We start from the raw sequence: 26,743 nt of genomic DNA, 5'->3' as shown, positions 1-26,743 counted from the left end.
AGAGAAAAATAAAGCAAAAAGGAATAGGAAGTTTGAGGGTGGGAGGGGGGTCTGTTGCATTTTTAACTGAAGTGGTAAGAAAAGGTTAATGTGCTAGGTGCCTGGGATGTGATAAGCTGGATAGACCTGGTCCCTGTCCTCATGCAAATGGATTCTGCCTGAGGCAGTAATGCTGTCCTCCAGTGCATACAAAAGGCTGAGTGGCAATAAAGAAGGAATTTTCTTAGATTGCAGAAGATACATTATAATGTCTGTTATTTATTATGTAGTTCTAAAATGGTAGATACTTGCTAATACAGAAGTGTTTTTCTGATTCATCGTAATTCCAGCTTTTCATGAATACAGCATAGTTTTAATTTTAACCATAGTTAAGTCTTCTTAGATAACTGATTGTTGAATAAAACTTTCTTGGGGGTAGGAGGAAACAAGGGCAGGTATAGTACAGTTTTTTTGTATTAAAAAGTGAACCTCATACTTCAAAAGGTATGGAACATTAACTGTCTAAAAATAAAAGATACCAGAATTGAGAAGATTAATGCTTTTTCATATCTTGTCTCATTTTATTTTTCCAGATAAACGTGATTATCACTTGCCAAGTCCCAGGAAAAAAAAAATTGATACTATAGTTAGGATCTGAATTTTTCCTTACTGTTAAAGTAGACAATAAGAAAATATGGAGAATATATATGTGTGTGCGTGTGTATTTTTGCAATCAAATCTTTATATTTTACTGAATGTGACTTTCTGCAATTATCTTTTAATGCATAGCCTTTAATAATGGGTACCTTAAATTGTCTTTTTCCTCCAGGTCAGCTTTTGCCAACTGTTTTCAAATCACATGCATGGGGGATCTTACATACACTCCTTGAGATGTTTAGCTACCGGATGCATCATATTCAGCCCCATTACCGAGTTCAGCTCCTGAGTCATCTTCATACTTTGGCTGCAGTTGCACAAACAAACCAGAACCAGCTCCATCTTTGGTGAGCTCATTGAAGATCATCTTTCCTTAAGATTTACTAGCACCTTTCTTAGAGATGAGGTTCTTAATCCTTTGCCTTACAGGTTTTTTATTTTTTAATTCATCTGTCATAAAACTTCTCTGCTTCTAAAGTACTTTGTTTCCAGTATAGGAGCAGAGTCCAGCTTTTTAAATAGAAACTGATTAAGATAGTTGAGTCCTTGCTTCAGGATCTTTGGACTGAGAATTAGTACTTCCAGGGTGTTTATTATTATGTTGTAACTTAGCCCTTTAGAATGCTGTTTTTAAGTATACTTCAGATTATGGTTAAAGTATCATGTCACGTTGATTTTGCTTTAAATTAAAATATATTTTAGATAGAAAAATATAATTTTTGAAATGCAGTATCTCCAGGTGAAATTTTTTAGTCCTATAGGCAACAGGCTATCTTTTTCAAATGTGTAAAAATGTCACGATTTTCACTATAAAATTGGACACATTAGGTTTTTTAAACAAATTAAGCAACATTTATTCTCACATAAAAGTGTTTTTTTAATTAAAGAAGGGATAGTCATATAGATTGCATGTTTTTCCATTGTAATTAACCTTAGAATTAGATTTAAATCCATAATTCTGAAATTTTTTTACATTTCTTTTTATTCTCCCACTTTTCAGTGTTGAGAGCACTGCTCTCAGGCTTATAACGGCATTAGGTAGCTCAGAGGTACAACCGCAGTTTACACGCTTCCTTAGTGATCCCAAAACAGTGCTCTCAGCAGAATCTGAAGAACTGAACCGAGCCTTGATATTGACCTTGGCTAGAGCAACTCATGTAACAGGTACAGTGACTGTGTGACTACAAACAAACAAAAACAGATGAATTAAAGTGTGCCATGATTCTACTAATTACTATGGGTATAACATACTAAAAAGATACTTTTCATTTGTTCAAAAAAAGCCAATTGTTTTGATATCTTCACTATTTCATTCATTTCTGGAAGCTCTTTTGTGTAACATCATTCTATTAATAACTGGGTTGAGCATCAGTTTGCAGCTATCTTCCATGATTTTAAGGTAGTAATTCCTTAAGCTTTTTGGTTTCAAGACTGCTTTACACTCTTAAAATTGAAATTCCCAAAGAGTTTCTGTTTATATGGATTAAAACTATGGATATTTATTCTATTAGATAGTAAAATAGAGTTTAAAAATATTTATTAATTTGTTTTTAAATAGTAATAATAAACATTACATGTTAGCATATGATGTTATGAAAAAAAGTATATTTTCTAAAGTAAAACTTTAGTGAGAAGAGGTGCCATTGTTTTACATTTTTGCTTCTCTAATACCTGATGTAAAGGAAGACATAGTTTGGATTCTCATCTGCTTAGACATTTAATCCATTGAAGTTTTAGTTGAAGTGAGTGAAAAATGTGGCCTCACACAGATGAGGTTAGAAAGAGAGGAGTATTTTAATAGCCTTTTCAGATCATTGTGAATGTTCTTTGACATCACATGGAAAAATGATAGTTGCTTAAAGGTTAGTTGCAATGTGGAATCCAAAACCCTATCAGTGAACTTCACGTACTTTGTTACATTGTAATCTGTACATCTGTTTTGTACATTTAGTGGATTTTTAAATCCATGCATGTTTTGTAACTTCACGAGTTATTCATTTTGAAAATATTGGTTCACTGAGTTACGTAGACCTAGCAAATGTTGACATTTTGTTTTACAGTATCAGAAAATTACATTCGTTAATATCACTGCAAAGTTTATTAGAAAAATCTAAGTTTTAGAATGCTGTCATGTCATGGTGGTAGATACAGGTTTTCCAAAATTTCCATTTTTACTTAAAAGGTCAAATTTTATCATTGGTAAAGGTTACTATCATTTGTTTTCCTTGAAGTGACAAGCTCATTTTGTTAATTTTCAAGAAAATGTTGCTAAATACTTAAGTCTAGCTAACTATAGTTTTCTGTCAGACGTTCTTTCAAGTAAAATTGGAATTCAAAAAAAAAAAAGCAGGTGATTTAACTCAGTAGTCAGTCAGTCAGTCACACAAGTATTTTTCCTCAAGACACCCATCAAACTTTGGAACACTAGGCATATGCTTCCCATTTTGTTAAATATGATATTAAAAATAAGAGTCGAGATTGACACTGGCACTTTTCTTTCACTGAGTGCAAGTGGTGGAGAATACAAAGCCTTTTCATCTAGTTTGGCACCACTGTTTGATTTGTGCTTAGGACCAGCAGTTTTACCACCATTGCTTTTGCACCGTCAGTGCTTATATCTAGTAAAAAAGCCAGTGATATCTTTTTATTATTATTTGACCTCACTGAATCTTTGAAAGGCTACTGGGGAATCCCCCAGAGGTCTGAAGACCACACTTTAGAACTGATGTTTTAAAGAGATAGTTATTGATTTTAGCAACCTCAAATACGTTTATGTAAATTATGTTGTTTTATGTAAAGAACCCTCTTCAATTCTGAGATTTATACATGCATCATGTAATTATTTCACTCACCAAAAAAGACATCTTTCTTTATTCTGTTCCCTTGGCCAAATAAAGTACTACTAAATCAGTGCCAAAATAAATGAACAGTAGTGGTGGACCTGTACCATTATCACTGGTACTCTGTAACCTCAAAAAAAGAGATGCCAAATGTCTTTTATCATCTTTTCATAAATTGTTCTCATATTTTCTAATGTGATCATCCAGATACCTCATAAACTAAGCAAATTTAGGTTCTAAGCTAAATATGACTAGTTAAGCAATGAATGCACTACAGTGAAATTCTCAGTATACTTAATTATTATTTTCACTATAATCTTTTATGAGTTGTGGATATAATCACTTATATCTGGATTACATCTATTTGTTTATGTTTAGATTTTTTTACAGGCTCTGATTCAATTCAGGGAACTTGGTGTAAAGACATACTTCAGACCATCATGAGTTTCACTCCTCATAATTGGGCTTCACACACCCTGAGCTGTTTTCCAGGCCCACTACAGGTAATTTGGTCTTGAATTACTTACTGAATACACATGAAATCCTTCTTCCCATTCACAGTGGTGTTCTAGAGTGAGTCTTGGTGACATCTGAATAAAATTAGCTTTTATTTATTTTAAAAATTATTTAGGGGCTGGGCATGGTAGCACATGCCTCTAGTCCTACCTGCTTGAGAGGCTGAGGCAAGGGGGATGACTTGAGCCCAGGAATTTAAGGTTACAGGGTACTATGGTCACACCACTGCACCACATCCTGGGTGACAGAGCCAGACCCTATCTCTAGAAAAAAAAAAAATGTCGTTACTTCCAAAATCTCTCAAGTTGTTCTGTGTCCTACTCTGGGACTGGGCATGTTTCTAAAAATTTAATTTTTGTGGTTTCACCTTAGTTAACAGTTTTAAGGGAAGGAAGAGTAGGAAGAGGAAAAAAAGTGAAAAAAAATTGAAAAAGAGAAAAAAATAGTTAATGGTTTCAGAATCTCATGAAAATTAACATAGTACCTGGAAATGTTTTTCTCTCTCATAGAACTGAAATGGGGAGAAGTATAATGTAACAGAGCTTCACAGAGTGCACATATATGACACTTCATTGAATTTTTTTAATTCCAGAAAAACTGTAAACCTGGTTTTTCTAATAGGGAGAAAGGCAAACGTCATCTCTCTTCTCCTTTTCAGAAAAAATGTTAGGCATTATGAACGTCCATTTTTCGTAACTCCTGTTAGGGCTAGAGCATTTGGTTTTCAAATTTACCAAATCACCTGGAGGGCTTGCTAAGCTACAGATGACTGGGGCCCCAGCCACAGAGCTTCTGATTAAGTAAATCTGGGATAAGGTCTGAGAATTTTGCATTTCTTGTAAGACCAGATGATGCTGATACTGCTGGTGTTGGGACCACACTCTGAGAATCACTGGGCTAGTGCAGTGGATTTTCCTCAGAGACACTAACATATGTAGCCAAAGGGTAGAGACATTTCATTCTGTTTTTTCTTTTTAAGACTGGTGGAAGTATCAACAGATGATTGAAGAAGCTTTAAATTCAGGCTTGCTTATAATTTCAGTTTAGGAAATCTAGGAAAAGGAATCTTGGAGATAATCTAGTCAAGCTTATGTATTTTCCAGATACAGAAATTCAGGCCTTAATTGCTGAATTGCTCAAGGTCACCTAAAGTTTATTAATGTCAGAATCAAGTCTAGACCTGGTTATTAACTGCATATCCAGTGCTCTTTCTACTATAACCAATGAAATAAACTTCTGATCCTCTTTTTAGGCGTTCTTCAAACAAAATAATGTGCCTCAGGAAAGCCGTTTTAATCTGAAAAAAAATGTGGAGGAGGAGTATAGAAAGTGGAAGTCAATGAGCAATGAAAACGACATTATTACCCACTTCTCTATGCAGGGCTCCCCTCCTCTCTTTCTTTGTCTTCTCTGGAAAATGCTCTTGGAAACAGATCATATTAATCAAATTGGCTATAGGTAAGTCAAAAACCTAATTTGCATTCCATTTGGCAAATTGTTGTATCCATACAACAATGGAGTTTATGTTTTACTCTCTGCCTTCCAGAGTATTAGAGAGAATTGGAGCCAGGGCCTTGGTAGCCCATGTGAGGACATTTGCAGATTTTTTGGTATATGAGTTTTCTACATCAGCAGGGGGTCAGCAACTCAATAAATGCATTGAAATTCTTAATGACATGGTATGGAAGTATAACATTGTTACACTGGACAGATTAATTCTCTGCCTGGTAAGAATAAATATGTTTCTAAGCTTATTCTCTTTTAGATCAAGATGTATGACTAATATATCTTATGCCAATCTGCTCTATATTGCTTTGAAGGATTTACTGAATTTATACTATATCAAGCATTGCTGTCACTTCCCTAAAGAACTACAAATTTTCCAACTTCTTTTTTTTTTGTTTTTGTTTTTTTGTTTCTTGAGACAAGGTCTCACTCTGTCGCCCAATGCAGTGGCGTGATCATGGCTCACTGCAGCCTCAATCTCCTGGGCTCAAGCAATCTCCTCCTGCCTCAGCCTCCTGAGTAGCTGGGACTACAGGCATATGCCACCATACCCACTTAATTTTTTTTTTCTTTTTAACTTTTTTATAGAGATGGAGTTTCTCTATGTTGCCCAGGCTGGTCTCAAACTCCTGGACTGAAGCAGTCCTCCCTCCTTAGCTTCCCAAAGCGCTGAGATTACAGGCATGAGCTATTGCCTCCAGCCCCAATTTCCTTATTCATTCATTTAATAAGTACATACTGAATATCAACTTGTTCTATGTATAGAAGGTATAGAAGTAAATAAGGTATAAAAGGTATAGAAGATGTGGTCCTAGCCTTGTGATACTCTAAAAATATGAGCGATTAGACCCTGAGTTGATTCTCCAAAACTCCAGAACTCCCACTAGAGGCAGGTAGTAGCAGTAAGTCACTGTGTTTCTTTACAGAGTGCTAATATAACCATTTCTGTACACTTTGGTAGCAATAATTCCCCAACTGTTTTTTTTTTTCTCTCTCTCCCTCTCTCTTGACTTTGGTGTCTATTTCTGCTAGATTTCTTTTTTTTTTTTTTTTTTTTTGAGACAAAGTCTCGCTCTGTCACCCAGGTTGCATGATCTCAGCTCACTGCAAGCTCTGCCTCCTCCCGGGTTCACATAGTTATCCTGCCTCAGCCTCCCAAGTAGCTGGGACTACAGGCACCCACCACCATGCCTGGCTAATTTTTTGCATTTTTAGTAGAGATGGGGTTTTACCATGTTAGCCATGATGGTCTCGATCTCCTGACCTCATGATCTGCCCGCCTCGGCCTCCCAAAGTGCTGGGATTACAGGTGTGAGCCACTGCGCCTAGCCTTTGGGTAGATTTTTTAAAAAGACACTGAGGTGGGCTGGAAAATGCTACGTTGAAAAAAATTCTATGGTGGTGATATTTGGAGTGGCATAGTTTAACGTTAACCCCTTAGCTGTGGAGCATAGATATAAAAGTAGTCATTATATTTTAGGGGAAATAATGTAAGTCTATAAATTAATAAGATATCAGGATAAGGTGGAGGTGTAGAAAAAGTATTTCCAGGAAACAGTGAGAAATCTTATCTGCTTAAGATAGATTAAATTTTTAAAAATAAAGATGGACATCCCAGGCAGAAGGAATAGTAAGCCAAAATAGGCAAGAAAGGTCATATATGTTTGGGGAATACTGAACAGTTGGTTTGGGATAGACTAGACATCTAAGGAAATTATGGTAGTGAGATTTTACTTTGTTAAAATTTAGGCTTTCAAATGGCCCTCATGGTTTCGCACAGGTTGAACATTTTCATATAATTTTTCTGTTGTTCTTCAAAGGCCATGCGTAGTCATGAAGGAAATGAAGCCCAGGTTTGTTATTTCATAATTCAGTTGCTGTTACTCAAACCAAATGATTTTAGAAATCGAGTAAGTGACTTTGTGAAGGAAAATTCCCCAGAGCACTGGTTACAGAATGACTGGCACACCAAGCACATGAATTATCACAAGGTACTAGTTCTAATTAGTATTTTAAATAATACTTTTAAAACCATACTTGAGCATTTGATGAACTGATTTGGCCGTTTTCTCTCTGGTTCTAATGTTTTTTCTCTGGTCTATATACAAGTAAGTTAGCTCTCTAAACTTCTTCAAGGTTTGAGAATATCTGTAACATTGAGAGTAAATTGAAACTGCAGTTTAGTGGACATAAGTACTTGTATAAAAAGAAGTGAAGTATAATGAAGTATAATTTAAAATGTTTCCTTGTAAAAACAAATTAAATGTTTTCACGTTTAGCTCTTCTAAGAGAATTTTTTTAAAAAAATGCTCTAACCATTTATCATCTTCTCAATTCCACAGAAATATCCAGAGAAGTTGTATTTTGAGGGCCTTGCGGAACAGGTGGATCCTCCTGTACAAATCCAGTCTCCCTATCTGCCCATCTATTTTGGGAATGTGTGTCTTCGATTCCTTCCAGTATTTGATATAGTAATCCACAGATTTTTAGAGTTGCTTCCAGTATCCAAATCATTGGAGACTCTACTGGATCACCTAGGAGGCTTATATAAATTTCATGGTGAGCTTTTTCAAATTTTAATTTCATCTGATACCTCCATTATCAAAAGTGGGCTGGGCAGGACCAGATGGTAATAGTGGCTCTAAAGGTTTTATTTTAATTTTTTAAAGTTGAAGTGTTTTGAGGATAAGTACTGTGGAGGGTGCCGTAACGTATAAAATATACAACATAAAAATACAAACAAAAATGTGAGTTCAGAACAGGGTGATGTTACTATAAACTAAACAGATCTTGGCAGCCTTCTTGGATGGGTAGGATTTGAACTATGTAGCAGCAGCAGGGGAAAGACAGCATATGAGGCAGAAGGGATCATTTGGGGGAATCATGGAGGAGACAAAATAAGGTATATTTGAAGAAAAATTGCTATGTTGGGTTGAATTGAAAATTCTTACCAGAGAGTTCTAGAAATAAGGTTGGAAAGACAGATTGTACCTAACTTAGGTCCCCTTGAATGCTAGGCTGATTTTATAATTGCAGATAATAATCAACTAGAAGTTATTGAGTATGATCATGGCATAGGAAACATTATTTCAGAAAGCTACATCCAGTTATAGTTGGCAGCAATCTTAGCAGGAAGCCATTTCAAGGACATGTCAAAAAGCTCAGTTGTGTGATTAGTATCTAAGCAACAATGGTTGCATTGAAAATGACAGAAAAGGGACAGATGGTCACAAAAGACGGAACAGGACTTGATTGGCTGATTATAAGGAGAATATTGAAAGAAAAAGACAACTCTAAAATTGTAAGCATAGTAACTGGAGAGTGGCAGGGTCAGTGACGGAAATGTGAAGGTCCTGGAGCAGCCACTGTGGGAACAAAGTGTTTGTCTGGCGGGCAGTCCTGCTTCATCTTTAATCTAAGATACCTTCCCTCAAAGCAGAAGTATGAATTGTGTGTTAATATGATAGAATAGGCATAAAGTTCAAGTGAACATTCTTTTAAAAACATTTTTCTTTTGGATTAGGTAATATACACACTTGGTGGGGAAGAGTATACAGTGAAAGGTAATTAGTCCCATCCTGACCTCCAGCTAGCCAGTTTCTTTTGGAGGTAGCCAATGTTACCAGTCTCTTGCCATCCCCTCTTAGATATCCTGGGTGGTTTTTTGTTTGTTTTTAACACAAGTAAAATATAATACACATATTATTCTGTACCCTGTTTGTTTCAACTTTATCATGTATTAGTGTTGGTCATTTGTATTAGTACATAAAGAGCTGCCTCATACATGCCATAATTTACTTTATCAGTCCCCTGTTTTTGACCTTTTAGGCAGTTTTTTCATCTTCTGCTAGTGTAAACAGGGCTGCAATGACATCCCTTGTTGTATGTCAAGGGATTAAAATTTATGCAGGATAAATTTTCAGAAATGGAATTGCTTCCACTTAAATAAAAACAGATATAAATACAACTGTATATTACTAGAAGCATTCTGAGCCTTCTGCTTCTCCTCAGATTAAAATATTCATAGTATACAATTGCCCAGCATGTGAATTTGTTTCATAATCTTCTGAGCTGTTTTCCAGTTATCTGGGAAGCAGTTGGTCAGTTTTTCACAGTTGTTAGTAACCAGTTAAACATTGTGGTGGTATGTTTTTCTCTTGGCAGATCGTCCAGTGACTTATCTGTATAATACTCTGCACTATTATGAAATGCACCTGAGAGACCGTGCATTTCTCAAACGAAAACTTGTCCATGCAATCATTGGCTCTCTCAAGGATAATCGACCGCAGGGCTGGTGTCTAAGTGACACTTACCTGAAGTGTGCGATGAATGCACGAGAGGAGAATCCTTGGGTTCCAGATGACACCTACTATTGCAGATTGATTGGCAGACTAGTCGATAATATCCTTTTTATTGTGATTTGACAGATTCTCCAGAAATAATGGTATTTTGATTTATGAGAACATATTTTTTCTTTTTAAAGTAATTTTTTATATATTTCAAGGTTTTAATTTTTTTAAGATCACTTCCATTTTCATCTCTGTAAAGGTTTGAAATCTTAAATTAGCAGCATCAGACCAGATAGGCTGAAATTCTATTAAAATTTTTATTTTAGAACTTGAGGATAAGTGGTAAAAAAAATTATATTTAAAAATAGACTTTATGGAGATTCGTTTCAAAGAAAAAATCTTATTCTTAAATACTATGTTTCATAGCACATGCATCTGTGTGCTGCTGGAGAACGTAGGATCTTGTTACTTTAAAAAAATTAATGTTTGTATTATAATAAATGATAAATTTTTCTTTATGGAAAAGGTATATTTTAGTGAAAATATACTTGTATGTTTATTTCTTCATTTTGATTTTATGTTTTCAGTTATTAGCACTCTATACTTAATGTCTATAACCATACCACTATGTTACTAGGTAGAGAAATTCTACATAAATGAGCATGACTTATTTTCCTACACAAAGGAATTTATTTTCTGAAACAACAAAATGACTCATTATAAAATAATTTTCATATTAATGTCTTATAACTATTAAAAGACATAGGCTCATGAAACCTAGGTATACCTTGGTTGCATCTGTGGCTATTATGTCATATTTATAAGAACCCACCTGTAAGACCAACCATTTATACCTGTGGTTAATCACATGGTTGCTTTAATACATTTCAGTCATGTCAAACTCATTTGCATTTGGTTTGTATTTGCCTCTTAATCTCTCTAAGTGTAGATAAATCACTTCTTGGCAGCTCATAATCCGATAAATTGATAATCAGATGAGATGTTCCAGTTGTTATTGCTTTAACTGTGTGTACCGATGGCTGGCAAATCTCCTGGTCCCTTTCCAAACTGTGACTGGAGATTCAATGAGTTTCCCAACCCAGCTGCCCACGCTCTCCATGTTACTTGTGTGGAGCTCATGGCCTTGGCAGTTTCAGGCAAAGAGGTTGGGAATGCCCTTCTAAATGTTGTCCTGAAAAGGTATGTATTCTGGTTCATGCAGGAAGATTTGTTGTTTATTTGTAAACAGAATGGTATTTTATTTGGAGTTTTAAGACAAACCTGTTGCCGAAAGGCTGATGCACGTTGGATGATGACTGTTTTCTGGTTCCAGATTTTGTCTTTGTGATATAGGAGTTATGGAATGTGCCCTGGACAGGATCCTAAGATCTGGGTTTGTTCCTGCTTCTGCTTATTAATAGCAGTTTGATGTTTAGTATAGGCGTAATGTTAACTTGTCACTTAAAACAAGATTCTCTTCATCTTGTTTTCAAGATTTCAAGATTCTTTTAAAAATTAGCATGAAGTATGGGATAATGATTGGGGAGGAAGTATTTTTAAAAAGACTTCTTGAGTTTTTATGCATATTACATTTTTATTCAATAAAAAATTCCCCATTGTTTTATTGAAATGGATTAGTTGTCGATCCTCTGAATTAGATATATTATTTAAAAATAAGATCTGTTGTCAACCATCTAAAATGTTTTTAGAAATTCATACTTAAACATTCTTTTTTGCCGGTTGCAGTCAGCCTTTAGTGCCAAGAGAGAACATTACAGCATGGATGAATGCAATTGGTTTGATCATCACTGCCCTACCAGTGAGTTAATAATTGTGATTCGTGCTTAGTGATGAAATATAGCCAGCTGTTCCATGTCAGCAAAAAGAAAAAGATGCATATAGGATGCAAGTTAATGAAGTATTTTATGTTTTTAAAGTTTTTTCATATTATTACTGCTTTAAAAATCTACAGTGACTAGTGTTTGCCTTTCTGTATTAGATCTAAATATATCTATGTGACTTACAGGTCTCTGCATTTTCTGGTACCACCTTACCTATCCAACTTTAGTTTTTACCTCATAGCCTGATCTGCTCTTGGCCACTTAACGTGTTGTATATCTACAGCTTTTGTTCCTGCAGATAGTGCTTAAGACATGTTTTAGGTACTTCTGAATGTGAGTGAATAAGACATTTTTCTTATTCCAGAGCTTACTTCTTTCCATCACCTTCTCTAAAGCCTGTTCATTCTTTGCTAGCTTAGAGCCTCCTTTATCAGTGAATGAAGCCTTCCCTGACTTTTCCAGCTCACATGAAGACTCCTTTCTTTGACCTCCACACATATTTTTTAAAAGTTTATTATTTTTAAATAAATAATAAAATTATAGATTTATTGTTTGATAAATTAATTGATTTACTGGATAGTATATATCAGGTACCTAAATGAGCTGGGCAGATACATGTATGGAGCCCCCTAACTCACAGGTACTTCACCCAGGTTGTTACTGACTTAATTTTACCAGTTACAAAGTCACCCAACTGTACGTGCAGAAGCTGGAGAAATAGAAAACTGCAAAGAATGAGAAAACACTGTTACTTTAGACTTTGGGGTGGAATGCTGGATAAGTGATATTTTCACTAGCCTTTTTCCAATTTTAAAGGAGCCGTATTGGATTGTTCTTCATGATCGAATTGTGAGTGTCATCAGCAGCCCCAGCTTGACATCTGAAACAGAGTGGGTTGGCTATCCATTCCGCCTCTTTGATTTCACTGCCTGTCATCAGTCCTACTCTGAGATGAGTTGTAGCTATACATTAGCTCTCGCACATGCTGTGTGGCACCATTCTAGCATCGGACAACTTTCTCTCATTCCAAAGTAAGTATAATAATTTCTTAAAGAAATTTGACATAGGCTGGGTGCGGTGGTTCATGCCCGTAATCCCAGCACTTTGGAAGGCCGAGGCAGGCAGATCATAAGGTCAGGCGATTGAGACCATCCTGGCCAACATGGTGAAACCCATCTCTACTAAAAATACAAAAATTAGCTGGACATGGTGGCATGTGCCTGTAACCCCAGCTACTCAGGAGGCTGAGGCAGGAGAATCACTTGAACCAGGGAGTTGGGAAGTTGCAGTGAACCAAGATCACGTCACTGCACTCCAGCCTCGTGACAGAGTGAGACTGCATCTGAAAAAAAAGGAAATTTGATGTATTTCATTCATTAACAGATGAGGTATATACTTCATTCATTAGAACAACTTGTGGCCGGGCTCAGTGGCTCACGCCTGTAACCCCAGCACTTTAGGAGGCTGAGGTGGGTGGATCACAAAGTCAGGAGATCGAGACCATCCTGGCCTACATGGTGAAACCCCGTCTCTACTAAAAATAAAAAAATTAGCCGGGCGTGGTGGTGTGCTCCTTGTAATGCTAGCTACTCAGGAGACTGAGGCAGGAGAATCACTTGAACCCAGGAGGCGGAGGTTGCAGTGAGCCGAGATAGCGCCACTGCACTCTAGCCTGGGTGACAGAGCAAGACTCCATCTCAAAAAAGCAACAAAAAAAGAACAACTTGCAAAGTAAGTTGACCAGAAAGCTCCTTTTGCTTCAGAATTGTTTTTTAAAAATTGACTTGTATGTGCTAGTAATAATCTAATAATGTAGTTTTCCACTATAGTTTGAAGAAGCTTAGTCAAATGCATGCTTTTTCCAGAATATATCCCCAAAGTTACCTTTTAAACTGAATAACTGACATCCTATTTCCTGATTATTTTTCTTGACCATAATAATGGTATTAATTAGACTGAAATTTCTTGAGAGTGGCATTTCTGTTAGGTTATTCTCTTTTTATTTCAGATAATTCACCTATCAGTAGTTTTACGATTAAAAATGACTTAAATCTGATTTAAACCTCATCTTTAGTAGAAATACAAAAAATTAGCTGAGTGTGGTGGCGGGTGCCTGTAATCCCAGCACTTAGGGAGGCCGAGGTGGGTGGATCACAAGGTCAGGAGATCAAGACCATCCTGGTCAACATGGTGAAACCCCGTCTCTACTAAAAATAAAAAAATTGGCCGGGCGCGGTGGCTCAAGCCTGTAATCCCAGCACTTTGGGAGGCCGAGACGGGCGGATCACGCGGTCAGGAGATCGAGACCATTTTGGCTAACCCGGTGAAACCCCGTCTCTACTAAAAAATACAAAAAACTAGCCGGGCGAGGTGGCGGGCGCCTGTGGTCTCAGCTACTGGGGAGGCTGAGGCAGGAGAATGGCGTGAACTCGGGAGGCGGAGCTTGCAGTGAGCTGAGATCCGGCCACTGCACTCCAGCCTGGGCGACAGAGCGAGACTCCGTCTCAAAAATAAATAAATAAATAAAAAATAAAAAAAATAAAAAAATTAGCCAGGCGTGGTGGTGTGTGCCTGTAATCCCAGCTACTCAGGAGACTGAGGCAGGAGAACTGCTTGAAGCTGGGAGGCAGAGGTTTCAGTGAGCCGAGATCACGCCACTGCACTCCAGCCCGGGCAACAGTGTGAGACTCCATCTCAAAAAAATAAATAAATAAAAAGAATCAAATGAAAGTAAGAGCCAGTGAGAGATGGGAGATCAATTAGAAATATTATTGTTACCAAAGTAAAAGGAACTTTTAAAAAATTATGTTTTGTTATAATACTTTGTAAATAATGTATTACAAAATTCAAACAATTTAAATAATTTCAAGTCACAGGAGATTTTTATTTTTATCTTCAAATTTTAGGTTTCTCACTGAAGTACTTCTTCCTATAGTGAAGACTGAATTCCAGTTGCTTTATGTATACCATCTTGTTGGACCATTTTTACAAAGATTTCAGCAAGAGAGAACTCGTTGTATGATAGAGGTAAAATATAATCTGGGTTTCCTGTGACATGATTAAATTCTGAAGTATCTATTTAGGTGTTTTACCAGTGTTATTGAAACTGCAGGTCACAACCATTAGTAGTGAAACTAGTTTAACAGGATCCAAGAGCAACTTTAGAGGACTTAGTATGCCAGTAACGAATTTAGGGTGGGATGTATTGAATTGGAGATGCAGGAGAAATACCCATTATGAAGGTTGAGAAGAGGTTAAGGATGGAGAAGTACACTTGAGATCTTCTTACATGCAGAGGAACTAATTAAAATCATGAGAATGGATGAAGTTAGTCACTTCTAACAAGATGTCGAAAACAAGGAAAGCACCCAGGAGTAGAACCTTAAAGCAAGAGCTACCAAATGGAACTAAGAAAGTATAAACCAAAGGATCCCTAGGAGTGGAGTAAAGGGGATTGTTTATCTCTTAATTTTAAGATAAATTACTAAACTATGAAGAGAAATTTTATTTAAGCCTTATCAGGGGCATTTTGTAGCACTGTAGATTCTTTTATAAATGCGAGCCATATCATATCTCATATGCATAGAGGTGTGTATGGTGTATGACAGTTCTACAACAAAGACAGTATCCCCCAGTGCGAGTGTTGTAATGGAGCCCAGCTGCATCATGCCGAATTATTGAATCACTTTTAATCACTTAAATAATTTTATATTATTTGTTAAATAGATTGGTGTGGCGTTTTATGACATGCTGCTGAATGTCGACCAGTGTAGCACCCATTTAAATTACATGGATCCCATCTGCGACTTCCTATATCACATGAAGTATATGTTTACTGGTGATAGCGTGAAAGAGCAAGTAAGTTGAATTTGTTTAATTATTTTTTTTTTTTTTTTTTGAGACGGAGTCTCGCTCTGTCACCCAGGCTGGAGTGCAGTGGCCGGATCTCAGCTCACTGCAAGCTCCGCCTCCCGGGTTCACGCCATTCTCCTGCCTCAGCCTCCCGAGTAGCTGGGACTACAGGCGCCGCCACCTCGCCCGGCTAATTTTTTGTATTTTCAGTAGAGACGGGGTTTCACCGTGTTAGCCAGGATGGTCTCGATCTCCTGACCTTGTGATCCGCCTGTCTCGGCCTCCCAAAGTGCTGGGATTACAGGCTTGAGCCACCGCACCCGGCCTGTTTAATTATTTTTAATGATGTTTAATTTAGAAAACTTGAACATATAGTAATAGACTTTTTTGGTTTGAGTGATTATTTTTATTTAGTCTAATTTTTTTTTTAAGGAAAAAGAGTGGGTATGAGACCTTTAACAGAGGCATATTATTCTAGATGTAGTATTAAAGTAAATACATGTTATAATTTCTTGTACTTTTCCCCCAAAAGACCTACAGGGTTAATTAATAATAATCTCATTAGGGAGAAACAGTGGGATATGGCTGCTGAAATACGAGCAGAGAGGTTGTTGTGTTATGAGTAAAGGAGGTCCTACTTCTCCTAACACTCATGGTGACATTAGACAAACCGCAGCATAACTAGAAGACTAATCCTGACTAGACTAATTCTAGACTAATCCTGACTAGAGACTAACTCATGAAGAGCATTTAAAGAATATGGGAATGCTTAACCTGAAGAAAAAAAGTCCTAGGGAATTATTTATGCCCTCAGCATTTTGGAGGGTTTTCATTTGGAATAGGGGATTAGATTTGTTCTGTGTCACTTTAGAGGGTGTATGAATTCTGGGAAAGTTAAAGGGAGGACATCCTGACTTAGTATATGAAGAGGAACTTCCTAATAGGGATGTCTGAAAGTAGAAAAAGACCTTGAATCATAACTGATTCTTTGGGTTGAGATACCCCTCCCAATTCTTTGGGTTGAGATACCAAGGAGGTTGACTCCTTTATGTCTCAGCAGCAGTGTCAAAGAGAATTGACTTGTTCTCTCATGTAAGAAAGAGAGAAATTATATTGGCTTTTGTTACAACACAGAACATGCAGAGAAACTATAAAAGAAATTGTTTGCTTTTTTTAAAAAAAAGTATTCTTTACGTTTGGGCCTAAGAAACTTTAACACAAGGGAGTGCAGAAAGGAAAAGGTCAAAGAGCATCTGAGTAAAGCTAAGAAAGCTGTGAAACGGCTTGATGTGTTTGTCTCCTTAGTGTTTTTCAAAAGAGTAGATCTAATATTTAGTTAATTCCAAGTGTAAATCAAAACAAAAATAACTAGTTTTGTAGATAAATGTTGCAGACATGAGTTATTCAAAGAACTTTAAAATGTAATTATGCTTCATTCTTCTGTAAAGATGGCATTTTAAAAGAATGATCAGCTTGTTGGATGTATGAAATTTCCAGTGTAAACTCTGCTAGCTTTTGGTAGTGGGATGACTGGCTAGCTAGATAAGTGGATATGCTTTTGTAAGTAAACGCCTATATATGAATATACATATGGTTTATGTACAAACATGCATATGGAATATATAATGGGCATGTGTGAGGGACAATGTGTTGTTTCTCATGCAAGAAAGAATTGTATCTGCTTTTCGTAAAACACAGGACATGTTGAGAAACTTCTCATCTACCCCACGCCACTCCTTAGTTTATTGTCTCAGGATATGTGTAAATCCTGCTTTAAATGTGAGAAGTTGAAATTCTCTGATTAAAGTACGTTTTAATGTGTTTTTATTTCTTAGGTAGAGAAAATTATCTGTAACTTAAAACCAGCTTTAAAACTTCGTCTTCGATTCATCACACACATTAGCAAGATGGAACCAGCTGCAGTGCCTCCACAAGCTATGAACAGTGGGTCTCCAGCACCTCAGTCTAATCAGGTGCCCGTGTCTTTACCAGTAACTCAGTGAAGCTAGACTGTACTGTGGAGAAAGTGGAAATACATCTGTCTTTGAGAATAGACTCAAACCTTTTAAATCTGAATGTGATCACGCTGTAGTGATAGAAGCAGTGATGATGTTCAGATTGTTTTATTTTGATTCAAATGATGAATCTGTGGACACCTTATAACTCCCATCTCCCTATCTATGTTTTTGTCTCTAAGAGATCAAGTAAGATACGTGTTGTTCATATTCATAACAACTTATTAGAGCTACATAGGAACATAGAGGTTATCTGTGATCAAATGACTTTTGTCATTGGCACTTTCAGTCTTTCCTATTCTAGGCGTTGTTTTTGTTTGTATTTTTTATTATTAATGACATATTTAGTCTTCAGATATATTATTTTAAAGGCACCACACATGTAAAACAGTTATTACAAATATTTTATGCATAAATCTCTTGGTAGATTTTCAGAATAATAAGATTTTTATCAAGAAAAAGAATCTAGACTTTGTTGCGTTGTAGGAGCAAACAAGGCTTCATATTCTTTTTAAAATGACTTGAAATTTTATTATAAATTTCCATAGTTTCTATCAAGGTCAGTTGGTAGTTTTATTACCTTTGCTATGGATTCGAACTTACTGTATAAAATAAGTTGGAAGCCATGTAAGAAAATAACATATGAAAATTCTTGAACTTGGTTGATTCTCCAGTTTCTTTTTTTAAAAATAATTGCTTTTGCAGATTGACACTCTCACCTGACAGATGATGTAATTCTTCAATTTTTATAATCTTAAAATTTTTTAATTTTATATTTGTAAATATAGTACACATTTTATTTCTTCAGGATTTCTTGGATTTTGAGAGACATTGTTAATTTTGGGGGAATTGGCATTGTGAAAGACTTGAAAACTAATGAGTAAAGTCTGCTGAATGAATATACCACGTGATTGCTTCATGACTCCTTTGGAATGAATGTCGGCTGTGTGCCAGGCGGTGTGCTGGTTGGGGTCAGTTGGAAATGGGTTATTCTGTGGGTCCTACACTACAGTTGGTGACTGACATTGGCTTAGGAATTAAGAGTTACAGATTCTTTTAGAAAAAACTAGTGAATTTAACCAACTGTATTTCAAATTCATATTTCTAAATACATTCCTCCTAGAACTTTATTTTCTTTTGTAGCTCATGTTATTGCTATCACTAAATCATTACTGGCCATGCAAGTCCAGCTAAAAATTTATATAATGGTAAAAGTAATTTTTGCAGACTCAGACTCATTTTTTTTTTTTTTTTTTTTTTTTTTTTGAGACAGAGTCTCGCGGTGTCGCTCAGGCTGGAGTGCAGTGGCGTGATCCTGGCTCACTGCAAGCTCTGCCTCCCTGGTTCACACCATTCTCCTGCCTCAGCCTCCCGAGTAGCTGGGACTATAGGCGCCCGCCACCATGCCCAGCTAATTTTTTTTTTGTATTTTTAGAAGCGACAGGGTTTCACCATGTTAGACAGGATGGTCTCGATCTCCTGACCTCGTGATCCGCCCGCCTCAGCCTCCTAAGGTGCTGGGATTGCACGTGAGCCACCGCGCCCGGCCCCTACAGACTCATTCTTAAAATTACCCAGAAAAAATGCTAGAAATTATTTCAAGTATTAATCTTAACATAGTGTCAGTGTATTGTTGCTGCCTTGAGGAATTTGTTGCTTTTTTATCCTAGAATGAGAATAAAATTATGACTCTAGTATTATACAAACAGAGGAAATGAAAATCAATATAATCACTTTCTCAAGGACATGAACATTCTAATTAATTTATTAAAAATTCAGTTTTCCCTCTCTAGCTTAAAAACATGGGAATGTAATTTCCCTGGATAGGCTTTTAAGTACGTTTTTAATCAGAGACTAATGGAAGACAAAAACTTTATTTGGGTTTAGAATACAGCAGAGGGGAAGAAAATGCCTTTGTATTTATCACATCCTAAAAGTTTTTCTTTTTGAAAATTAATAGTAAGTTTAGAGTGTCCAGTATGACGTTCTGCAGTGATGGAAATGTTCTTTACCTGTGCTATTCAATACACTAGTTAGTAGCTACATTTATCTATGAGGCATTTGAAATGTGGAACTGAATTTTTTAATTTTAGTAAGCTTTAAATGACCACATGTGGCTACTGTATTAGACAATGTATCTAGAGTGAGATCCATTATAATTGCTACCATCTAAAAGTAATTCAATAAAATGTGTATCTTTCAAAGGCCTAGTAGTTAGAGGTAACAGTTTTTAAATTCTGTGTTACATTTGAAAAATCAGATTGTAGGGGCCCTTTCTTTATCTTATAGCTGTTAAAACAAAAACACAGAAGAAATCCATTCATGGAGCCTGCCTTTTTTACAGAACTCCCTGGGGTTTTCACATTAATTGCTGGGAGGAGAAAAACTTTGCTTCCCTTGTTTTGATTACTGTTCACTCTGGTTTGTTTTTTCCATCTTCCTTACTACATTCCAGAGCCAAGATGAGTTTTTAGGATATGGCTAAACGGTAACTGTAGTGAGTGAAAGGTGAAACATTGGAAGCGACAGGTAATTGTAAATGACATCCTCAGCTGAATTAGTAATTATTAAAAACAAACTAGCAGTTTGATTTATGTGGCTCCTGAATAGATTTTGGGGAATATCTTTTTTTTTTTTTTTTTTCAGGGTCTCATTCTGTTGCCCAGGCTGGAGTGCATTGGCGCGATCAGAGCTCACTGCAACTTCCGTCTCCTGGGCTCAAGCAGTCCTTCCACCTTAGCCTCCTGAGTAGCTGGGACTACAGATGTTCACCACCAGGCCCAGCTAGTGTGTGTGTGTGTGTGTGTGTGTGTGTGTGTGTGTGTGTGTGTGTGTATTTTTTGTAGAGATGGGGTTTCACCATGTTGCCAGACTGGTCACAAACTCCTGGACTCAAGCTCCTTGTCCTCTCAAAGTGCTGGGATTACAGGTGCGAGCCACCACACCCAGCCAGGAATATCTTCCATCTCCCAAAAGGCTACTTGAATAGCAACCATGCTTTGAAAATATTAACCAGAATCATGTTTGAGGTTTAGAAAAAGTAAAACATGGACATCTAGCCCAGTGAACTTGGAGATTGCCCAAACCTATTATTACCCATTTTACAGTTGAGGAAACCAGAGCCGGGGAGTTTAAATAGCTTCAAGGCCTCACAGTGTTTTGGGGATGATGATTTCACTGTGACTTTTAAAATGTTTTGTTTTTTAAATTTTTTTGTTTTTAAGAGACAGTGTCTCACCTGTTACCAAAGCTGGACTACGGTGGCACAATCATAGCTCATTGCAGCTTTGAACTCCTGAAATCAGGTGATCCTCCTGCCTCAGCCTCCAGAGTAACTGGGACTACAGGCATGTGCCGCCACACCCAGCTAATGTTTTTATTATTTTATTTTATTTTTTAGAGACAGGGTCTTGCTGTGTTGCCCAGGCTGGTCTCAAGCTCCTGGCCTCAAGAGATCCTCCCATCTTGGCCTCCCAAAGCAGTGGGATTATGGGCATGAGCCTACAATTCTTAAATATGTCCTGCTTAGTATTTTTAAGCAGGACATATTGTGAATGTGGGGTGTGTGTGTGTATATCTGTTGCATGTATTTAGAAATATGTAGACACAATACAATCTTAGTAGTTTTTAAGCAGGACATATTGTGAATGTGGTGTGTGTGTGTGTGTGTGTGTGTGTGGCATGTATTTAGAAATATGTAGACACGGGCCGGGCGCGGTGGCTCAAGCCTGTAATCCCAGCACTTTGGGAGGCCGAGACGGGCGGATCACGAGGTCAGGAGATCGAGACCATCCTGGCTAACATGGTGAAACCCCGTATCTACTAAAAAAAATACAAAAAACTAGCCGGGCGAGGTGGCGGGTGCCTGTAGTCCCAGCTACTCTGGAGGCTGAGGCAGGAGAACGGCGTGAACCCGGGAGGCGGAGCTTGCAGTGAGCCGAGATTGCACCACTGCACTCCAGCCTATGCGACAGAGGGAGACTCCGTCTCAAAAAAAAAAAAAAAAAAAAAAGAACTAGGTAAACACAATACAATGTTGTTTTAAAGAGTTTATTATAAAAAAAATCACATCTTTTGAACGACATGGACACATAGTACCTTTCCAGATGGGGTAGCTTTGTCTCCTGGTTCCAGGAGTCTCACTCTATGTATGGGGTCTTACGTAAATGTGCTTATTTTTAATGCCAGCAAATTTTTAATTGGAAATCAATGTATGCTTCTCTTTCTAAGGATAAGTCTTTTGTCAAGTTAGAAAATACAAGCTTTTAAATTTTGAGAAAGTTAGAATTTCCACATCTTGAATTTTACACCAAGAGGGAATTTGTAGAGTTTTATACTAATGGGAAAAACATTTTTCTGAAAGAACAAATCTTTAGGAAGACAACTCTATGCTTAAGTAAATGATTAGATTTCTAATTATGCCATTAGCTATGAGATTTATATCATATGTTTCCCACATTTACTTAGGTGGATTAAGGTAGTCAATAGGCTTGTGATTACCCTCCCGAGCAACTCCAAAACAAGCCAAGGTTATTGCTACTGCTGTGTTCACTGTTCGAGTTACTTCTTCTGGTGTCTTCCCCAGGGATGGGTTCACTTCCATTATATCTAATCCTGAGAGTAGCCCTACAACAACAAAATGTAATAATGTCATTTATAAAATAGTTGACATTTTGAAATTAGTACCGACAGACTTGAAAGATTATCCACTAACAGAAAAAGGTAGTAACCAATGGAAAACACTTTAGTTATTGCATCATGTGATTGATGGACATTCTGTAAGTGTCAACTGGGACTTGTTTTCAGGTCAAGGAGGTATAAATATGTATTAGTCAAGTGTACACTTGCTTCTCTATTCCCTCAGATTGTTAACTACCTGTTTTGTAGATTTCTTCCGTGATGTAGAGACCTTCTCTGTATGACAGACCTCCCACGACTGGTGTGCCAGTAGCTGGTGTGAAAGATGGGTCCAGTCCATCAACATCAAAACTCAGATGAATTGGCCTTTTCTTTCTTTTAAAAAGTGGGAAAGAATTTCAGTTTAAGATTGATGGCTTCACATTTCATCGATAAATATATCTGTTACCTTGCTTTATAAAAAGTAGCAACCCATTATTTCACGTAAAGACTTTATTAATAACTTCCATTGGTTAATGTCAGTACCAGCCTTTTATGTTACACACACGTGTGCACACACAAAAGAATCTTACCTTCCTAGTAGATAACTGAGTGTTTCTTCCATCACCTTGCCAATTCCCAGTCTGTCCACTTCAGTCATTGAAAAGTATTTAATGCCTAGAGTTTTCAAAATGTAGCTATAAAAGAGAAATTAAGATAATAAGGCTGACTGTGCCTGCCTGTCTCCTTTTAAGGGAAATATCAATATAGTAAAATATATAAAATATTTAGGTTCTGTGAACCTAACTCAACATAGTTTTATTTGTATTTTAACAGCAAGTCAATTGAGATTTAATTGCCTGGATACATATGTATGTACATGTATATAAATATGTGTGTGCGGGTGTATATGTGTGTATGTGTCGTGATGTTTAATTTTCTGTCATAGATTTGGTCAGTAAAGCACATCTAGCACACAAAGGGACAAAAATGAAGGCAAATCACATCAAGGAATAAGCTTACTGTTCCCCAGGGTCCACGTCTCTCAAGCCAATATACACAATATCCTTGGCAGATATGCAGGGCGTCACCCAGGAGAATCCTGGCACATCGGGAATCTAAAATTGCAATGTTTTCACTTGGTTATGTGTGATTCTCTTGAACAAATCCTACACTCAAAGGTAAAGACACTTATTGGATTGCAAATATCTTACATTTAGAATATAAATATAGAAGAAATCGTGTAAAAATTATACACAATTAAGAAGGGGATGTGTGCCTCCCCTTGATTGCTTTGACTTTGCCTTGAACCACTTGGCATTTACCTACTTTGTGCCCCATTCCTGCTGGGCCCTTCTTCCCCAGGGCTCCTCTATAAAGAAATGAGTGTGTTCCCATTACTTTGGTAGCTTCCTTCTTTACTTCCCTTTCTCGGTAAGTCCTTAATCCAGAGCATGGCCTAGAGCCGCTGAGGGAAATTTGTGACCTGTCCTTTGGTTATTCTTCACATCATAATATGATGATATCTGCTTTGTCCTGGAGCCACGTTTAGTTTTTCCCGTGTGCTAGGTAGATACTTTGTAAATTTATAAACCCATCCCTTGGTCATTAGTTCAAAATACATTATTTCTGAGCATCTAACATAAGGAGGTTTTAACCTCTTGTATCATCATAAAGACAAAATATTATTTCAATAAAAACTTTATTGATACACTATGGCATATCAACAAAAGTTATAAGCTATAATATTAAATCTTAATCTGACATTTTATTTTCCATCTTTTAGAAAAGAAGTTTCTAGGGAGCAGGGAGATAGTTCTTTCTCTTATGATTTAGACAGGTTCTTCTCCCAGTAAATACATTAGTTCATAGACCATTGTATCTGAAATTTTAAAATTTCTCTTTTGAAAAGACTCTATGATATAGAAGGACAACTCGGTAAGAATGCAGGACTGTGTGGCATATAGTGGAAAGAGGAAGGAATGAGGAGACCTGGTGTTAGCCCTTGCTTCACTATAGGCTTGGCATATATCTTGGGCAAGTTGGTTAACCTCTGAACTTCCACTGACCTGTTTATAAATGATTACTCTCTGCCCCACTTACTAAAAGGATAGTTTAAGAATTATCAGATAAAATATATATTAAGTCAGTTTGCAAGGCAGAGATAGAGAGCCTCACTGCCTTTTGTCAACCAACCCTTTGCTTACTGGCTGCAGAGAAAATGACTTGAGATTACACCAAGAATAAGGTAACATGGAGTTTCTCATTTCCCTTCCACCTCCTGAAGGTCTCCTAAAAAGTATTCTTTCGCACTAGAGTACCAACCAGTCTTTTACCTTTCCTTTTAGTTCCTTCAGGAGGAAAGATACAGGTTGTCCATGCAAGTTTCCACTTGTGGTTGTCAGTGGAGTGTTGATATCAGTGTGAGCATCCACCCAGATGACTCCGAGATCAGGGTGGACGCTGGCATGGCCAGAGATGCTTCCAATTGCCAAACTTTTGGGGGAGAAATTTTGTGTGAACATCAGGTTTTCAGTGTCACTACATACATCATATTATTCACTCACTCAATGCTCCCGCTTGGTTTTCCCTTAAGTCAGAGTGTCTGATATTTCTGATAGGTTCTAAATTGGAGATGCCAATCAGTTGTAACAACAGAGAAAGCATCACTTACACTTAGTGCTTACTAACTAGTTATATTTACATCGATTGCATTACTAAAAAAATTGTGATTTTTTCCCCAAAATCCACCTTGTAAGAATTACACAGATTAGAGCTTAGCCAAAAAATAAATGAGTATAAAAACACTAGCTACACAAGAAATTCCTTAGCATAAGACACTGTTCAATTCTCAAAGTTAAATCTGGATCATTTTCTGCACACTGATCTCTCTTGGGAAATACTTAATTCTCTCAAGTGAAGTATGACAAAGTCCTTCAATTTTTCTTAAAATCCAGCTCTTTTATAATTTGGGAGCATCGCTCAGAAGTTCTTACATGTTCTTACTCAGAAGTTCTTCAGCCAGCGTATGGCGTGTGTGTGCACTCATTCTATTCAATGCATCTAGTTACCCACTGAACCAGGAACAAAGTTCATCCCAAATACTTCAAGCTCCAGACATTTTGCTGGAATGGAAGACATAAATGATATCTTGCACAGAAGTTAAAAGTTAGGATGTATTAGGTTGGTGCAAAAGTATTGCAGTTTTGCCATTTGAAAACTGCAATTACTTTTGCACCAAGCTAATACTATGCAATGCCTGTATTCTCTCATTTGTGAATGTTTAAGTATCACTCAGAGAATCATTCGCTTTTAGATTCTCGAAGTGAAAGCAATCATGCCTTCATGTTCAGGTATGGATTATTCAATGTAACGTTTGTTTTCCCTTCAGGTTTCTTGTCTTTTGCCATGTGCCATTCTTCAGATTTCCATTTACAAATTTCTCCACTTACAAAAGAAAACGAGCCTCGGTTTCCCAATTGCAGTTTTGATACAGAGGCCCTGGTAACAGTGTGGCTTTAGAAGAGGAAGCTGAGGAGGCCTGAAGTCACTGAGCTCAAGAGCCATAGAAGTGTTTCTGGTTTTAGATCTAATCAGGCCTCTCTGGGAAAATTATCCTAGGCTTTGAGAGTAAATATTTAAAAAGGCTCATGCACAAAAATGGTCTTTGTCACATTATCTGTAATGGTGAAAATTACAATGTAACCTGAATATGTGACAATATGTACATATATAGCGATGTAACCCCTTGATGAAAAATCATGCAGCAACTAAAAAACTGATGCTTATGATGCTTATGCACATCCCATGAAGCAACAAGGAAATTTGCACTGTAGACATCTGTCTTTCTCTCTCATACACACGCACACACACACACACACACACACACACTTGTTAAAGTCATCGTGTACAAGGGAAAAAAAGATGCCATGAAAGAAATGTACCAGATTTTCAATTCTGGTTGAAATGGTTGCTAGAGAAGTACGATTACCACATTTTTTTTTCTTGTGTGTGTGTCTGATGCTTTCAAAAATGTTATAATCATTATTTTATAATGAAAAACACACACTTTGAAATTGTTGACCTATATGAGTTGTATATATTATTGGCAATTACAAACAAATAAGCTATGAATTGCCTCATGTACTTATTTAGAAATGTAAGCTTGTGATGAATGTTTAGATGAAATCCATTCATATTTCATACATTTTCTGCAGTACTAGGTCAAAATACAGATATTGTAAGACTTCAAATTGAACTAAGTCTGTTTCTATAATAAAGTTAGTAACCTATAAAATTTTTTAAAGGCAGAAAATTTGATATAAAATATAGGTCAATGCTTTTCCATCTATATTTCTATATTTTCTCTCTTCTTCTGGCCTTGGTTACATTTCCTTTGTGCCAGACTCCCATAGACACAGTTATTCAACAAGACCTGTGGTCTCCACCCAGCACCACGCTGATTCTTCCATTCTTCTTGACTTCTGCCACCTTGCCAGCCAGCTGTTCATTCGCTTTTCCCACAGACCTTGGATTCTTCACCATTTGAAAGGGACTGTCATTAGGGATGTCAGCAAAGGACAGGTCCCCATAATCCTTCACATCACACTCTAAAATTAAAAGTTTTTAGT

The 26,743-nt window shown here is 36.9% G+C and overlaps 2 protein-coding genes across 4 annotated transcripts in view; one reads left to right on the top strand and one right to left on the bottom strand.

Annotated features, from left to right (window-relative positions):
- Nucleotides 1–18,401, top strand: part of MED23 (mediator complex subunit 23) — a 42,133-nt gene extending 23,732 nt beyond the window's left edge. The window contains exons 16-29 of one of the 3 annotated variants that reach the window (XM_023230579.2): nucleotides 809–983; nucleotides 1,637–1,800; nucleotides 3,855–3,979; nucleotides 5,245–5,450; nucleotides 5,539–5,719; nucleotides 7,319–7,489; nucleotides 7,841–8,057; nucleotides 9,663–9,899; nucleotides 10,822–10,987; nucleotides 11,534–11,606; nucleotides 12,445–12,659; nucleotides 14,535–14,655; nucleotides 15,355–15,486; nucleotides 17,316–18,401. In XM_023230579.2, coding sequence (XP_023086347.1) covers nucleotides 809–983; nucleotides 1,637–1,800; nucleotides 3,855–3,979; nucleotides 5,245–5,450; nucleotides 5,539–5,719; nucleotides 7,319–7,489; nucleotides 7,841–8,057; nucleotides 9,663–9,899; nucleotides 10,822–10,987; nucleotides 11,534–11,606; nucleotides 12,445–12,659; nucleotides 14,535–14,655; nucleotides 15,355–15,486; nucleotides 17,316–17,483 — 2,351 coding nt within the window. In that variant the 3' untranslated portion in view covers nucleotides 17,484–18,401. The remainder of the gene's footprint in view (nucleotides 1–808; nucleotides 984–1,636; nucleotides 1,801–3,854; nucleotides 3,980–5,244; nucleotides 5,451–5,538; nucleotides 5,720–7,318; nucleotides 7,490–7,840; nucleotides 8,058–9,662; nucleotides 9,900–10,821; nucleotides 10,988–11,533; nucleotides 11,607–12,444; nucleotides 12,660–14,534; nucleotides 14,656–15,354; nucleotides 15,487–17,315) is intronic. The other 2 variants (XM_023230577.1, XM_023230578.2) reach the window with 2 other exon arrangements.
- A 3,128-nt stretch (nucleotides 18,402–21,529) lies between these two features.
- Nucleotides 21,530–26,738, bottom strand: ARG1 (arginase 1; the record flags this gene model as incomplete). The annotated part of the gene is made up of 6 exons (XM_026454996.1): nucleotides 21,530–22,121; nucleotides 22,372–22,508; nucleotides 22,706–22,810; nucleotides 23,136–23,230; nucleotides 24,449–24,608; nucleotides 26,548–26,738. Coding segments are annotated over 6 exons (855 nt in total), but the record flags the coding sequence as incomplete, so codon positions are not given.
- Between the last annotated feature and the right edge of the window lie 5 nt (nucleotides 26,739–26,743).

This window comes from Piliocolobus tephrosceles, chromosome 5 (genome assembly GCF_002776525.5).
Source record: "Piliocolobus tephrosceles isolate RC106 chromosome 5, ASM277652v3, whole genome shotgun sequence".
NCBI lineage: Eukaryota > Metazoa > Chordata > Mammalia > Primates > Cercopithecidae > Piliocolobus > Piliocolobus tephrosceles.
Note: the sequence above shows the minus strand (reverse complement) of the source record. Positions and strands in the feature narration are given on the sequence as shown.